Source organism: Pecten maximus, chromosome 9 (assembly GCF_902652985.1).
Source record: "Pecten maximus chromosome 9, xPecMax1.1, whole genome shotgun sequence".
Lineage (NCBI taxonomy): Eukaryota > Metazoa > Mollusca > Bivalvia > Pectinida > Pectinidae > Pecten > Pecten maximus.
This window is the reverse complement of record NC_047023.1, coordinates 12946543-12965125: the sequence shown is the minus strand read 5'-3', so window position 1 is coordinate 12965125 and position 18583 is coordinate 12946543. Positions and strand designations below refer to the sequence as shown.

The 18583-nt window shown below is 35.9% G+C and overlaps 1 protein-coding gene across 3 annotated transcripts in view; it reads right to left on the bottom strand.

Annotated features, from left to right (window-relative positions):
* The window catches only part of LOC117334444 (zwei Ig domain protein zig-8-like), a 154629-nt gene extending 137999 nt beyond the window's left edge, over positions 1-16630 (bottom strand). For all 3 annotated transcript variants that reach the window (XM_033894074.1, XM_033894075.1, XM_033894076.1), the window contains exon 1: positions 15061-16630. In XM_033894074.1, coding sequence (XP_033749965.1) covers positions 15061-15190 — 130 coding nt within the window. In that variant the 5' untranslated portion in view covers positions 15191-16630. The remainder of the gene's footprint in view (positions 1-15060) is intronic.
* Between the last annotated feature and the right edge of the window lie 1953 nt (positions 16631-18583).

Below are 18583 nucleotides of genomic sequence, written 5' to 3'. Positions count from 1 at the left end.
TCATATACTCACTACCGACACATCATGTACTCACTACCGACACGTCATATACTCACTACCGACACGTCATATACTCACTACCGACACGTCGTATACTCACTACCGACACATCATGTACTCACTACCGACACGTCATATACTCACTACCGACACGTCATATACTCACTACAGACATGTCAGATACTCACTACCGACACACCATATACTCACTACCGACATGTCAGATACTCACTACCGACACGTCATATACTCACTACCGACACATCATGTACTCACTACCGACACGTCATATAACTCACTACCGACACATCATGTACTCACTACCGACACATCATGTACTCACTACCGACATATCATGTACTCACTACCGACACGTCATATACTCACTACCGACACGTCATGTACTCACTACCGACACATCATGTACTCACTACCGACACATCATGTACTCACTACCGACACATCATGTACTCACTACCGACACGTCATATACTCACTACCGACACATCATGTACTCACTACCGACACGTCATGTACTCACTACCGACACGTCATGTACTCACTACCGACACATCATGTACTCACTACCGACACGTCATGTACTCACTACCGACACGTCATATACTCACTACCGACACGTCATATACTCACTACAGACACTTGACATATTCGCTACCGACATGTCATATACTCACTACCGACACGTCATATTACTCACTACCGACACGTCATATACTCACTACCGACACGTCATATACTCACTACCGACACGTCATATACTCACTACCGACACGTCATATACTCACTACCGACACATCATATACTCACTACCGACACATCATATACTCACTACCGACACGTCATATACTCACTACCGACACATCATATACTCACTACCGACACATCATATACTCACTACCGACACATCATATACTCACTACCGACACGTCATATACTCACTACCGACACGTCATATACTCACTACCGACACGTCATATACTCATTACCGACACATCATATACTCACTACCGACACGTCATGTACTCACTACAGACACGTCATATACTCACTACCGACACATCATGTACTCACTACCGACACATCATGTACTCACTACAGACACGCCATATACTCACTACCGACACGTCATATACTCACTACCGACACATCATGTACTCACTACAGACACGTCATATACTCACTACCGACACATCGTGTACTCATTACCGACACATCATGTACTCATTACCGACACATCATGTACTCACTACCGACACATCATATACTCATTACCGACATGTCATATACTCACTACAGACATGTCAGATACTCACTACCGACACGTCATATACTCACTACCGACACATCATATACTCACTACCGACACATCATGTACTTACTACCGACACGTCATATACTCACTACCGACACATCATATACTCACTACCGACACATCATGTACTCACTACCGACACGTCATATACTCACTACTAACACGTCTTATACTCACTACCGACACGTCATATACTCACTACAGACATGTCATATACTCACTACAGACACGTCATATACTCACTACCGTTGTACACGTTGAATAATATTTGTAGCAGAGGGAAAGTGATAAAACACCCTTTCATGTTATTTTTGTCAGAAACAATAGTCTTTTAATTGTTTCATTTATTTGATGTAGTTTATTGTATTTCATTCAAATAAACTTTTGCAAATACTATTGTCTTACACACATCGACACTAAAGTATGTATGTGTTATCGGGACCCCGGTAGAAGGTGTATTATTGGAATAAATACGGCACTTAAAAGCCGGGATAGAAACACATGGACGGAATTCCAAAACTAATTAGTACACGATCTTGATAATATCATGTAAATATCTACCTTGTTTGACGACAGGAAAAAACATGCTTTCAAAATCTTGTGAAATATCGTATATCTCAGGATAGATCACCACCGCCAAATGGTATCGGGCCATCTCAAGCATCATCAATGTAGCGGGAAAATTCCGTATCAAGGCATCGCGGCCATACACCAATCCTACACTGGTGCATTGTATAGAGAATGCATTGTCAACTTGACATTTGCCTGACTGTATGAACGATCACAGGCAAATATCATTTAACTAAATTAATTATGAGTTATTCCGAGAAGCCAATGTATAACCATTATGATACAGGGACTTCAAATGAAACAGGGATATATCTGTGTTTCAGTGTGACTTATCGCTTATAACTGTAATGTCAGTATTTGCCACTTTAACATATACCCGACACATCCCGATCATTTGACTATATAAGGTTATTTTAGTTGTGTTTCTATACACATCAATTCCATCTCTATCGCATCGGCTTTATGCTTAATACCTTTCAAAATTGAATTTGTGCTCTAATGCTCGTCCTGAGGTTTGGAAAACAATTGAATTCTGAAATACAGATCAAATCCAAAAGTGTATGTAGTTACAAGCAATATCCATGTGTACATTTCCGGAAACAAATATGTAATCAATTTCATCTCTGTTCTCATAGCCCTGATTTAAGACCAGTATCTAACACTGATTTGATGTCATGTCTTAGAAGAGTAAATTTTTAAAGGGATGTTATTTTGATTAGAGTCCGATTAAGAAAACGTTTTAAGCGACAATCAAGCTAGATCAGATATGTTCTATTTGAGATCATGAGTCAGTTTCCGATATGCAGAAATGCTATATTTCCGCTACACTCTAGCTATACTTTGCTGTATCATCGGTATTTAAACCGTTTTTTATTTCTTCTCGGAATCGGTGTTAATCTATAGCCTTACACATTGTATATTGGCGGTGATTCTAACACACTGCCGCAATAATTGAATGCGATGTTGTCGAAACAGCACACCCAATACATCATTTACGTCTAGTTTAGTACGTTTTTATTAGTATTTTCGAAACAGAGGTTATTGCAAGTACCTTTAAACCGCTGGAACCTATATGTAGGTATATATAAATTGTATATATGTTTGTGCAAATCAATACCATCCAGGAACCGTGCATGATATATTAAACCCTTACAGAAAACGCACCAGTCTTCGAAACATGGAAATTAAAAGTGCATATTTGAATATTGGAACCTCATCCGTCTTCGGGAGCCAAAAACCGACTTTTCCGCTATGTTCTTACGTTTAGTTGGTTAACATATTTTTTTCAGACGTCGGGTGATGCTACTTTAATGAAGCGTTTAACTGTAAACGAATTAAATCGTTCTCAAAGGATTTCTCTTGATGAATGGCATAATATAGAACATCTATCACACTATTACACCGTGGACCTTCTTACATATAAATCTAGTATAACACATTACTACAGTAAATCTCTACACCATTGTTACCCTGTAGCCGTGTCTTTCTCGCCTCAAGCTTAATGCATTACTTCGGCAAATTACAACCTTACCATTATACTATAAGCATGGCCTTCTTACCTCCAGTATTACGCATTACTACAGTAAATCTCTACCCCGCTATTATACTACAGTCATGACCTTCTAACTTCCAGTATAACACATTACTAAAGTAAATCTCTACCCCATTATACTACAGCCATGAACATCTTACCTCTAGTATAATAATTACTACAGTAAATATCTACCCCATTAGTATACTATAGCTATGACCTTCTTACCACCAGTATAACACATTACGACAGTAAATCTCTACCCCACAATTATACTACAGCCATGATATTCTAAACTTCAGTATAACACATTACTACAGTAAATATCTATCCCACTATTTTACTACAGCTATGACCTTCTTACCTCTAGTATAACACATTACGACAGTAAATCTCTAACCTGCTATTATACTACAGCCATGACCTTCTTACCTCCAGTATAACACATTACTACAGTAAATCTCTAACCTGCTATTATACTACAGCCACAAATAACACATTAACAAAGTAAATCTTTACCCCACTATTATAATATAGCTATAACCCTCACTCCTGCTATATCATTAATGTGTAAGACTTGAGGGAGGGGGATCTTCGAGAGGGGCTGGAGAGGGGGAGCTTCGATTCACATTTTATTCAAGTTAGATCCGACTAAAATATCAAATGCACACAAACATCAGTAACGCACCCTTTGGTTTAGAATCCTTAATATCAACATATTCTTTGTCGCATGGAAATGGACCAAAAGCGGAAGTAGGCTATATATTTTAAAGCGGTTTTGCAACGGACAAACTGATTGGTCGATAAATCTGCATACAATTGTCGACCAATCAGACTGTCCGTTTTAAAACAACTCTAAGATAGATAACCAACTTCCGTTCTACAGTCAATGCGTCGTCCGATCTTCAAAATGTTACACCTTGTTGATATAGTAGGAGTGGAGACTAATATTGTTTCCAATAAATACAAACCAGATGTAGACGCATGTGGTAGATTATACAATGTACTGTACTAATACCGATAATGGTTTACTTTAATGAATATGTTTACAAAGAACTAGTAAAGGATTAATAAAGATTCTGTTTGGACGAGTTTGACATTAATGTACATGCTAAGGTGTAGACTTTCACGTCTCTGCTTTGACAACGAAGCACCTTCTGATATTTCTAATTAGTTCGATGCCACAGTTTACATGCATTAAGGAGAAATGACGAACACATCACTAGTACTTCTTAGAACGCTATACAACAAAGCGACATACCGACGTTCCAACGTTCACCAGCACAAGGGGTTTGCACTCCTAACCGCAGGAAATTGTGCTAAACTACACTTAACCTCCCCCACGAAACATCTTCTTAAGTGGTTTTACAAACACAGGTTTCATTCTCTAGGCGAAATTATGCAAAGTGTCCCTAATCAATGTTTCTATGATAGGATATTTTCAGACCCCCCAGTGTATCGGCAAAACGTACAGGTTTATTCAGCAGAATATTCTTGAGGTAAATACTGTCTGTTCGTCTAGAAGTTGTCGATGCAAGTACTGTCAACTTCATTAAAATAATTAAAAAAAACATCGTCATTTGTTGTTTTTGTTTTGTTTTCAAAAACAATTTACAAATTTTATCAAGTTGTATGAGGCTTTCTGTATAAAATGTTACAAATAGTGTTTTTAAAATCGCTTTATAAAGGTAAGGATTGGATCGAAGATATTTATCGAAATATTTTCAGTGGTAGTGTGTAGTGTTATCTGACCACAGCAAAAGAAGTAGAAAACTGATTAGATATATTATCATATACAAAATAATATTTTTGGTTGCTGTTGATGTTTGTTTGCATGTTTGTTGTTTTTTTTTTTTGTATTTTTTTTTTGTTATTTACAAAATTCAATAGTATAATAAATATAAGATGTACCTATGTAAGTAATATTGTCCTTTCAGTGACGCCTGTTTATGACGTATAAATACAATCTTGAAAGCCCAACTTATTCCCAAAAGCAGTGTTTGGTATCAGAAATGTTTCGTGGATTTATTTATCTCGGGTATAAACATAAATTTCTTTCACAGAGCTATAAATAACTACAATAAAATTATTTCGCAATAATGTTGTCGGTGTCCTTATTCCTGCAATATGCCATGCAAAGTATAGTAGTTAAGATACCGAGAAATGTTTAAGTATGCTTCAGAGATATCAATATACCAAGATATGCTATTGGAGCAATTTTATTTTTACAAAACGCAATAAACATTTATCTACAATAGTGGTCACGATTCCCTGTCTGTGTGTTCGGTAAGCCGTGCTATATCTGTGTCAATGTAGACTATAGCGAAGTTGTACCTATACATACAGGCGATTGAAACCAAATGTACCGCACCGTCCCTTGGGTTGTACGATATCATCCGCTGGGAGTCATCCTTCACCAGCTACAATGCATGGCTCAATACAAAATAGAACACCACCACGCGCTTAATAGATGCCATATTCTCTTATATCAATTTTAATGTGATTGTAATTTACAACGAAATACAAATGCAATTTATAAAATAAAGTTAAAGTACCATATCATTTCTATCAGGTGGCCATTTTTTGGCTTTGATCTTCATAAGAAATGGAACATGAATAGTTGGATACGCAGAGAAATTCTGTGAAATCATTGCACATTTAACACTCTACAGATGGAATAAATAGGTATAGGTGTACAAGAGACTTTAAACTCACGCGCAACCACGTATTTACCGACGTAATGTATAGCCTCACTTCTAAATGAATAATGGACATTCTGGAATCTGGAGCAATTCAGTAAACCATATGAAAAGTTACCCAGTGAAAGGTTTCTCGTGTGATACTAAGCTGCCGAAAAAAAGGCGCACTGGAGGCACCGGCGGAACATCCATCTCGTCATAAGAGAGGCACATTTAAAAACAATCAATTATGGGGTAAAGCTTTCGGGTCATAAATACGACCGCAGGCACGTGCTAAGGTCCCCGGAGTATGACGTCACATTGTACTCTCTGGTCCAATAAAATCAGCGCACACGTGTACAGTAAATATGCTTCTAAGTCAACATCTTTGTCATCCATTTTTATGATCTAATATATGTTTAACAGTGTGAAGTTCACACTAACTGGAAATATTAATTTGGTTCATATAGATAAAATGGATATTAGTTAACTTCAGCAGACGGTGGAAAGTTCCAAAATATTGAAAAATAGAGCGGTAGAACTTCGATTTCTAAATAATATTCCAAAGTGTCATTTTCCAGATAGCTAAGGCAGCTCATTGTTCTTGATATCCTGATCAATTAATGGATATCAATCAATATTGTCGAAGTCTATTGTATTTAGTATTACATTTGCATGCAGACACACTATATATGAGCTCGCGACGATGGATGTTCGTTACAAGAGCTTCATCAGATTACTACCTTTAATCTTCTAGTTTAGCAGGGAGGTATTATAGTAGAACTATTCCATGTATGTCGCATGCATAGGGTAACGGGTTTCATATTCTCTGATAAAGTTTACATTACGTTTTTCATTACTATTATTATTGGAGACGCTTACTAATCATCAGATCACTATAAACCAATGAAGTAATCAATACAAAATTTATTTTTCTTAAGAACTATACCATCGTGGTTTCCTATATCTTAAATACTATTAAAGTTTCGCTTATTCACAATACAAAAATGCATTAACCGTAAAGTAATTGGCAAACGATATGTTCTGAGGAATTCATGTATACATGTAGTACCGGAATAAAGTGATCCAAACGTATACCCCACACGCATACACTTCCTCCCCATTCACATCAAACGAAAACACAGTAACACGTATGATATCACACTGACGTCATCACATCACATGAACTTCCGGTAGGCCGGTCGAATTTACCTTGTCCCCATATTGTGTTCGTGGTTTTTGTTTTTGTTTTTTATGCATATATATATATGAATTCGACAATTTACTTGTTTGTTCTATCCTTATAACGTCACTGATCATATATATGTATATACCTTTGCATATGTATATTTGTACAAATATGGTAACAGCGAGAGCCATTATGGCTTCCGATATGTTGTAGGATCCTGCGGCTTGAGACATTACTGCGTGGGTCTTATCGGCATTACACAACAGATAAGTGATGGAATGTCGGAATGGAGGTTCCTTGTATATTTCCTTCCAAGACAGGTCATTTCTCTTAGTCTTCAACTTCGGGAAACAGTATGTCTTTAACAGGAAATTAAAGGACAATTTCCCTCCTGCAAATCGTGTCAGAGCAAGCATTCATATTTTATAAATGCATGACATTTAGATTTGTAGACTACACAATATGAACACAAATATATGTACCATTAACTCTTTTATCAATAGTACAAATCTCGACTTTTCTATACAACACTGCCAATATACTGTTAAAATAACTCAATCACATACTTTTAATATATAAACTAGAAAATGTCTGTAAGACATAAATGGCCCCGCTGCCACTTGACACCCTGAAACACAGTTTGGTGAGGATCGCATCAACAGTTCCTGAGATTAGCTAGTTACATTGCGTCGGAGCGGGACGGCCATTGGCAATACTATAGGTAGGACGAGGGCATAACAAGTATGTATGTTTTGAAAAATCACTACAATAAAATAATAGATTCATACTAACTTCTGCCGTCTCGCATACGTCTTTTTTATCATTGTTGGTAAAAGTGTAAATAAGTTTCCTCCTTATTATTCAAACCACTACATTTTCTTTAGGAGTAAAACTTCCACACAGCGACATTGTTTTTGTTCAATAATCTACCACTCGATATTCGCTATAACATGGGATTTATTTGAATTCAATTCCACTGGATTTTTTTTATAGTTTTTGCAAGAAAAGGACATACACATTTACAAAATTTGGAGGAAACTAGAAAATGTCTGTAAGACATAATGCCCTCGCTGCCACTTGACACCCCAAAACTTCAGCACTTCCTGAGATTAGCTAGTTAGATTGCATCCGGACGGGACCAAACGGGACTTGACGAAATGGACATGGGTAACACTGTATGCCCCCTTTTTCATGGCGGGGGCAATACAAAGTCAAACACCGAAAATTAATCAAAACTTAAGAGGCATGATATGATACAAATTACTGAAGAGACACAGAAAGCCTCTTGACGGTAAAGTGTAAAATGAGATAGATTCTTATCTTTTTTCAACTTTTTACTGATTTTCATTGCTGTTATATCAAATCTGATAACATATGTAGAGAAAGTGATTCCGTAATACATATTTAAAACACACTGTTGCATTTTTTCAATGTAATTCATTCATGTCGACCGACTCGTTAAGTTTATAAGATATTGCTCCATATTTGAAAGCATAACGAGTAAAAGGTCAGCACTTCTTCTTCCTTTTTTCTTTTTCTTTTTAGAGGTTATTTTGACAATCCGATACATAGTATAGAATTGATCAGTACTAACATTATTTAGATAGTGATTAGCCTGGATTACTACTGTAGTTCACCTGACGAAGCCAAACCGAGTACATACTAATTAACAGCTTGTGGAATCAGGATCGGCTAATCCACCTACTATTAAGAGAAATACTTTAAACACTGTATGTATGCCTACTACCATTAATTTGCTCATTTAACCCTTATTATATGCATTACTCTACTCCACGGGAGTCTGAATTTATCAATGAAAGGTATTTATCGCTCCGTTGTGAATTGACCATATCTGTAATGCATGACCTAAAATAAGGTGTATATCGTCAAGCTATGCATTATATATCAGATGTTTGTGTTGGCTGTTAATTGTAGATCGTGCCGTTTATGGTGTATATTTATATTAAATGGTCAACCTTTTGTATAATTATTTCATTATACGTTTTATCAAGTTTTAAATTTGAGTTTGTCAATAGCAGAGATCTACAAAATAAAAAGTCGTCAGTACATGATAATATGTCACCAAACAAGCCACTATATACAAAAGAGTCACTTCAAAGGACAACATATGTAACAACGTCACCAGGCAACACATGTACCAAAGAAATAAATAAATCATAGAGTCACAATTCAAGACAAAAAACATTTTCCACTACGTTTTCCCACTACGTCATAACGCAATGGCAAACATGCCTTGACGTTAAAACACCAGGACAAAACATACCAAAATATCAGTGCAGAAGAAAAATACATCACAAAGTCACCATACACGACAAAATATGTCTCAACGTCATCACACAAGGACAAAACATCCCAAGCGTCTCCGCAAGAGACCCAATATACCTCGACGTCACAACACATAACAATAGACTGTACATTAAGGAAATGCCGTAAATAACCCAACATAGATTTCCATGCTATTAATCATCAGCTGTATTTATTTTTTACGTTCAACTTGGCATTCTATCAGTATTTAAATAGGATATTTACGGTGTATAAACCCACCTGGTACCGTCAGTTAACCGGTTAGAACATCTAACACATACATATCGAGCCTGATTAATACATATGGCAAAATGTCTTACTTGCTATGTATACAGCACGTGTTGTATTCATGTTTACCTAGATACGATAACATACAACAGAAAGTTGAACATTAATTGTTGTTTCCCCTTGAATATGTTAACTTGGTGTTTAATTGGTAGACTGATAGCAGTCTTATGCCAGCAGTGAGATCTTATCAGTTGCTATGTCTATATTTATGTTGTACTCTCTGTCATATTGAGGCTTAAGGCACTAGCTGGCAAACCCTTTATTTGTAGATATTATGAATGGTATTCTAGTTTGTTGACTAAGCTTAAATAAATGATAATTGTTTTAAAAAAAATTTCATTTTTTCATCAAATTAGATACCTTTTCTAGTAAAGAGATCTAAATAGAACTAAAAATAATGGAAAATTTGATTTCATTTTACAATGAAACAATCTGTTATGACATTGAATAAATAAATTCTAAATCACTATGATACTTTATCCACTTAAAATGTAAAATGTAAATGATGATATAAATGATATTGTTCTGAAATTGAAGAAACCCTTACTGTCTTGTTAAGAATCAGTTGTTCATACACTATTGGTACACATACAGGATTATTACTACCAGTTTCGATTGATTTATCCTCTTACAATTAATTTATCAAACGTAGAAAAATAAGTTGACATATATTCATCTAAAAATATTTAAGTTCGTGGTTACTTCCAAAAAATAGTCGCCACTAAAGGATTGCACTGGCTTGAACCCTAGTTACTATTTAAAATAAAGTAGGTGCAACTAATTGTTTTAAATTTTACTTCTCAATAATTAGTTAATTATTGAAAATAACCAAGCCGAATTTTCCATTCCAAACCGCGCCATTGTGACTGTCTAACTGACTACCATATTCCAAGCCATGGTAATGAATTACTCACGCTTTGTTAAACCAATAAACTCATTATTACATTCATAAATTCTTTAGATGAAGTTTCATTCCCGAATATCTTTCTAATTATAGGAAATTCGTAGAAATAAATATCTATCAAAGCAGTGTTCCGATGATGTGATATGATAGTAAACATTTGCTTTCGTATGTGGGTCAATTCCATTTGGCAAGAGGACACATGCTTTTGATCTATATATACTGTCTTTGTGGATACAACGAGGAGAAACTGCTCGAGAAAAAAAGCCAAAGTTGTCGTCGTATGTCGGCACAGCAGGGACCGTACAAGTAATGACCTGTCACTCCTTTGGAGGCGTGTGACTTATTACAAACATATTTATACCATTCCGGTAATAATTATATTAAGTGACTTTATGAAATGTTTATATCCCTGTTTATGATATTGCATAACACAAAGTATACTTTACTGTTTTATATTGGAAACAATAAAGGGCTATTGTCGTTCTATCAACAATTAGGTTTAATTCCAATTTTCATGAATATAAAAGCATGTTAAAAGGAAACTAATACTTGTTACTTTTATAACAGGCCGACAATGGACAATTTACATCAATAGCGTATTCGTTATTGTGTACCAGTACGACGCCGGGCCAGTTATTATTATGTTGATGTAACCATTTGAAAAGTATGATGGTATAAAGCCACATGTTACTTACAAACTATGCACAGCACACACATTAGCAACTTAACGGGATATCTAAACATAAAGTGGTTTCAAAAATAATATTTCTTATCAATTAAACTTCATTCATCTTTCAATTCCCTTTATAGTTGAAGTACATTGTGTATATATATACATATATCGTGAACAGTGTGTATGTTTGAGTAGAACAGGAAACATAGAGGTCAGAAAGCCTATAATTTTATTATACTGAGAATCACCACCTCACTATTTTAATTGCTATGCATTGCCGGAGTTGTAAGTATTTAGCCATATATCGGTCGTTATGTTTTAATGTCACCCCGAAATGTGTGTTAATCAGGAGAAGAAGTGTTTGAAATAATGTATAAGCATTATAAATGGCTACACGTGTAGGTACAACAACAACAACAACAACAACAACAACAACAACAACAACAACAACAACAACAACAACACAGAATACCGACAAAATAACGAAATCGTAGAAATATGAAATTCCAATTGTAGAACATGCTACCAGTAAACAGATCAAAGGGATACAGTTTTATTATTGAACTATCAACATATACTTCAGAGTTTATACTATATAATCGATTTTCCGTAAGAAATGTCTTTAACATTATTGATAAAAACATTACCAAATAATACTAAACTGTATACATACATGTTTATATATATATATGAATTATGGGTTAATCTCCCACGCAATTTAGATAACTGCCTTTGAGAAATGATAATGGATCCCTTAATATGTGAAACCATCATACCACAACTATACTATATTGAAGTAATCACGTTATTAGAAACAAAATTGTTATCTCATATTTGTAATATATCATTTAAATATTTAAAACAATTCAACCATATCAATTGCGACAAATAATGGAGCGTGAAAATAAGCCTATGAAATACAATCTAAATTATTACAGAAAACTGGTAAATACAAGACATCAATAAAGCCCTGATGAACTCCTTTGACAATTCTTGTCAAGAATATCAAATTCTATGTCATGTGACATTCGATTAGAAATGATATATCGCGGTAATCAACGATAACTGAATCAAAATCCGATCTAACACTCGGGATCACGGCAATGAACCGCGCCATGAATTAGATTATAGCAGTCAGCGCCAGGCAAAGACACAGTTATACATTGGTGTCAAACGCAAAACTGACTTATCCGGATCACGTTCAAGCTTAATTATGATCAAATACATTCCTTTTCAAACACTTTGAAATCCAATGCTTTCTGTTTCATTTTCGGTAACAATTTGTTCGTGTTTGCTTTTTACTTTTCATATCATTGCCTGGAGCGCTATGGATTTATTACGTTTGAATCGAATACGTTCATCATTTCATAAAGAAAAAAAATTAAGAGTGATTTTAAGGCATTCACCATAAGGCATGATTTACTGCATTTGCTTTTCGTAGGCGGATGTTTTTTCTTGATTGATTTGTTTACGTTTGATACCAATTTGTTAAGGCATATGGTAAAAGGAGTAGTATAGCTCGGGCAGGCCCTGTACAATGTACATGCGTATTTATAAACGCTATGCCAAATATTTTGAATAGGGGGTGGAGTATATCTAACATTTAAGATAACATCTATTTGAAACATGCGTCATTTCAACAGCAAAGGTCTATGTTAAATGTACAACATATGGTCGACATTATCAGATCAAGGTGATACGATTGCCTGGGGAGACTGGGGGGGGGGGGGGGGGGGGTGTGTTAAGGGAAAGTATATTGGTGAAATTGTGTGAAGCGAAGCATCCTTTCTCCATGGTCGGTGGTAATATAACATTTCACTGTTATAGAAGTCAACATATATTGTGCTCTTTGACATATTTTCACGAGCCATGAAAACCCTCCATCTACATGGGGCAAGGTCATCTCAATATATATGATAATGTGAAGACTCCTATGTCGATCTACCATAGTGCCATAATTTACATATTGTATTTTGTAAGCCTATCTGTAAGAGATAATAAAACTATGACAACATTTCTGGTTTCCATACTCACTGTTTAAATATCGATATTGTTCATACTAGAATATAGCATACGTACGTTCAACTTACTTTAATCTTTTAACCAATTTGTATAAAAATAAAACATAAATAATTAATAGCACACGTGTTATCACGTTTACCGATACATATTCTCTCTTTACATCAACGGCAGGAGTTAAAATAGACGTTAAGGAAATATTCGAGTAGGAAAATAGTTTACCTTTAATTGCATTTTTAATTGATTCATTATATCATATTTTTTATTCGTTATGGTGAAAAACAAATTAAAAAAAAAATCTACATCTGCGCTTATATAAAAAAAAATATGTTAAAATGTTGAGATAACATGTTATTATATAGTGCTCAATGAAGGGGGTTTTAGTTTCGAGTTATCATTCGCGTTAGATAACTCATATAAGCCTCCATCTTACAACATGTGGAATATAAACAAAACACATTTTCAAGTCAGTAAACCAAATGTATTCTTAAGAATACAATATGACAGTTAGAATAAATAAAACAGGGATACATCGTAAATAAGTCTTGCTCTTCACCAAGATTACATTTAAATATAGTTATCCCCGACTGTAAAATATTTACGACCTTTCTATGGATATAAGCACAAATGTTGCAGCATACTGTTATCGACTAAAGAGACAGATATTTTCTAAATACAATTATCTCATCAAGTAAAGTATCTTCAAAGGCTGTTAAAACGACTTAGTGTCACGTGACCTGTGTAACTTCACAACGAGTATGCAATTCAAGCCTAACATTTTGTAACAATACGGGATGAAATACACCCACAGCAATATATTGACGTATGGACTCTCGCGGTCACGTGTCTGGTCGTTAAAGATGATGTGTATCTAAATATCAACTTATGATGAAAATATTTATGGGGAATATTATCAAACATAGTTCTAGCTTCAATAATATTGATTTTATGATAGATAAGTAAACGCAATTAAAAGATGCTTTAAATTTTGTACCAAGTCGGCTACATTAATGTACTGCTATAATTAAAATGCTGCGGCAAGGCTTAGTATAATCTACTACATAACCACCATGTTTTTAAAACAAAGCTACGAAGTCATTTGATCTTCTTCAATGGAGTAAAGTTCACTCTGCAATATAGCCTTCATGGATTAAAATAAAATGTAAAGAAGTATTTCAATATGAAACTTATCCATGTAACACACGCATGTAGGGTTGATGATGCAGCATATAGTCAAAGATAATTACAAAAGGATTAGACATGTAACTGCCTGCGCCAAGTACATGTAAATGGCACTTTTGGAAACCAAGTGCTGATAAGAGCATAACATAAAGCGAACTTTTTAATTCCGAAATCTCCTGAGAAATGTTGCAGCCTATTTTAAACCGAGAAACACCGCTTTATATAAGAGAAAAAAATGCAATATGTGAATGACAATATGTCAAAGGCACGTGAAATTGTTTCAAGCTGTTTGATAAACAGTTGCAAAACGGGCTGAAATAAGTAACGCATTTCGTAATGATTTTAAGGTTGAAATGAATAAATCTTACCTGTAACGACAGCGATGAAAATGGTAAGACACAGGTAAAAAATCCTTCTACAGTAGGAAAAACACACACGAGGTCCTACTAGATCCATTGTCCGTAGTTCCACACCAAACAATCGAATCGAAATATACATTTCACTTCCAGTATGTGGTCACATTCATTTCACCGCGTTAAAACATAAGTGAAAGAAGTGGACCGTGACGACACAGACACAGCTGATTGGCTTTCTTTAAGGTCTGTACGAGTACTTGCCTGTTTGTTGCTTTCGATCGTTATATTATCACAAAAAATAATGCACCTTTAAGTTGTACTCCACGAGATACTGCTAATGGAAGTTCAAGAACTCCAGAAATAAAAACCACTGCTTTATATTTCCCACTGCTGGTCAATTACTTCCAAAGTAATATCTATGTCACCTCCGATTTAATCACACAGATGATGAGTTAAATATCCTTTTATAGCAGCTGATCAGTTTCCATTTCTCGATTGTCTGAAATACCAGCTGGAATAATTCACAGTTTTAACATTATAAATATACCTGATATGAAATGTCTTTCTCCCTGTAGATTTGTGACATTGTGTCTCTGTTAGATATGACAACGGAGGCAAATCTACCGAGTTTATCAACCTAACCCTCTAACAAATTTCTCCATTGATTTGGTTATGAATATTTGATGCGAATTTAATTAACTTTCTCGATATTGCTAATAATCCTTCCTGTCATCCGTGAACATAAGCTATGAAAATCACTCGATACGTTGTAGGATAATATCTTATATTTCATATATCTGTGAATAATATACATAATTAATATTCATATTGTCCTGACACCTTTCCAACTCGATCACCCTAACGCCATATATTTTAAACTCCAGTGTGGAATCGCGATCCGCTCATTTTCAAAATGTTTACAGATCGATAGATATATAACATATATGAACCACTTTAAAACCTATATAAAAAGTGAAGTATATTTGTAAAGGCAGTAAACGCACAATATTAAGTTAAATTTCCTATTTTTACGTTGACCAAAACACTTATAAAAGTCAATTAAATTTATCACAAACACCTGTCAGTTGTCATAATTCCGCTTGAGCTGAAAAAAATAGTGTATCCAGTTGTCACACACAACACTCTATCATCACTCGATGACACTTATAACATGTTTAAATAATAAAATCGATGACTATAAAAGAGTCTCGATGTCCCGCGTCTTAGTTTACCCTGGATGGATATGTGACTCAATAGCACAGAGCGTTCAACTGCTCCAGTATAGGACACAGAGCTCTCCAAACCCGTACAGGCGATTGCATTCAACGCTCGCTCTCTGTAGCTCAAGTGTATACTAGCGACGACAATGCGATCGGTTCCAATTCTCACTCCACGGTCGCCGCTTGCTGTGAGCGTAACACTTCTTGCAGTGTCTGTAACCATAGGCTCTAGAGCGGTGCATCACACAGACCTTTATGATCAGAAAACGGGCATCCATCTACCAGTACCGCCATCATACCGCTACTTAATATCCCCGTTAGCAGACGGTGGGTCAGTCTGTAATGGCGCGAGACCAACATCCTGGAATGTCTTAGTATATATAAGTTAATCAGAAGTTGTTTGCTATACGTCTTAGACTGTACGATGTATGTCGGCCGACAGTATGTACTACGTACTAACAGATATGATTAGCTAATTAACAGTGATATGTATAATGACGAAGACATTATGGCCTCCTCGTTGTGATGCCAGAGAGAATTAGGCGTGGTCATCACCTAGTAACATAGGGAAGGTTTATGGTTTATGGTTCTAGTCAAAGGTTGATATTGACTGACCTTTTTGATAAGAGCTTATTTGTATCAATCCAGTATCAAACAAAGCTGTTGTATTAGTGCACATCCTCGTCTATATGCTAGCATTACCTTAGGCCTTGATCGATTTTACTTTTGACCTCAAGTAATACTTGAGATGCTATAATGTTTTGGTTTGGTTTGTATTATTAACATCTGATCAACAGCTATGGCCATTGTTTTAGGAGACTGCGGTATATCAGTGTTTTTCTCCTTACCATAGCAGCTGATGCCAACTTTAAAGTGCTATCTCACTGGACGATATTGCCGAACACATCAAACACAACACCCCGCCCAGTTGCATTATACTGACAACGGACGAACCAGTCGTCCAACTCCCAACGAGAGGGGCCAAGGCTATCAACGGTCCTCTGACAACTAAATCATTATTATATAGAAAGCAAAATTACAGCAAAGTTCCCGTTTTGGGCCAAGTTCGTTGTTCTCAGGGGTCGGACCAGCCTCATTGTTATGATTGCCCTGCCCCAATGATGTTTCACAACAAATTTTGTTGTAATCCAACAAAGGATTACGAAGAAGTAGAGTTTTAAAGCAAAATTTCACCAAAGTTCCCTTTTTAGGGCCCAGTCACTCAGTCCCAAGACGTCGGACCAGACTAATTTATCTAAATTATGACTGCCCTGCCCGGATGATGTTTCAGACCATATTTTGATGTAATCCAACCAAGGGTTAAGAAGGAGTAGGGTTTTAAAGCGAATTTTCAGCAAAGATCCCCTTTTAGAGTCCCACTCTGTTGGCCCCGGGGGACACACCAGCCTCATTTATAAAAAGGGTAAAGAAGGAGTAGGTTCCTCTTTTTGACCCACACACCCATACACACTGGCCCCAGGGGTCAGACTAGTCTCATTTATATAAAATATGATCGCCCTCCACCAATGATGTTTCACACCAAATTTGGTTGTAATGCAACCAAAGGTTAAGATGCTAAAGGGGTTTAACGCAAGATATCAGCAAACTTCCCATTTTGGAGCCACGTTCCCCCAAGCTCCAGGTCGGATAAGCTTCATTTATATAAAACATGAACGCTCTCCCCCATTGATGCTTCAAACCAAATTTGGTATTAATCCGCATTGGGTTAAGAAGGAGTAGCGTTTTGAAATAAAAAGTCATACGTACCGCGCACTGTGCACGGCGGACGACGCAAGACGACGGACGAAGCACGATGGCTATAGATCATCCTGACCATTTGGGTCAGATGACCTAAAAATGCTTAGCGCTAAGCACGAGTAGCAAATACCACATGTAGAGACATTCGAATGTCTCGGTCAGGGGACAACGCTGAACTAAAACCAGGTGAGACATTTGGGGAAAAAATAGAAAAGAAGAGAAAATGTAACATACAAACTTGGTCGCCTCATACGAATCGTGTTATCAGGGCAGCTGCTACAATTCTTATGTCCTACCCGCAGGGCAGAGTCCTAGAATAGGTACAGAACAGCTGTTAAAGTGTTTTTATACGATACCTACTATCTATTAATAAATACAGATATAATTCCCCACAAACAGCAGGTGTTGTCATGATATCTAAAGGATAGAATAGGAATGTATAATGCATAATGAGATTAATTGCATGATTTGGAAATTGGAATAGATGTGGTATAATTGATATCGGGGAAATATATCACAAAAATAAAATTATAATAAGCTACCATTAATATGTGTAT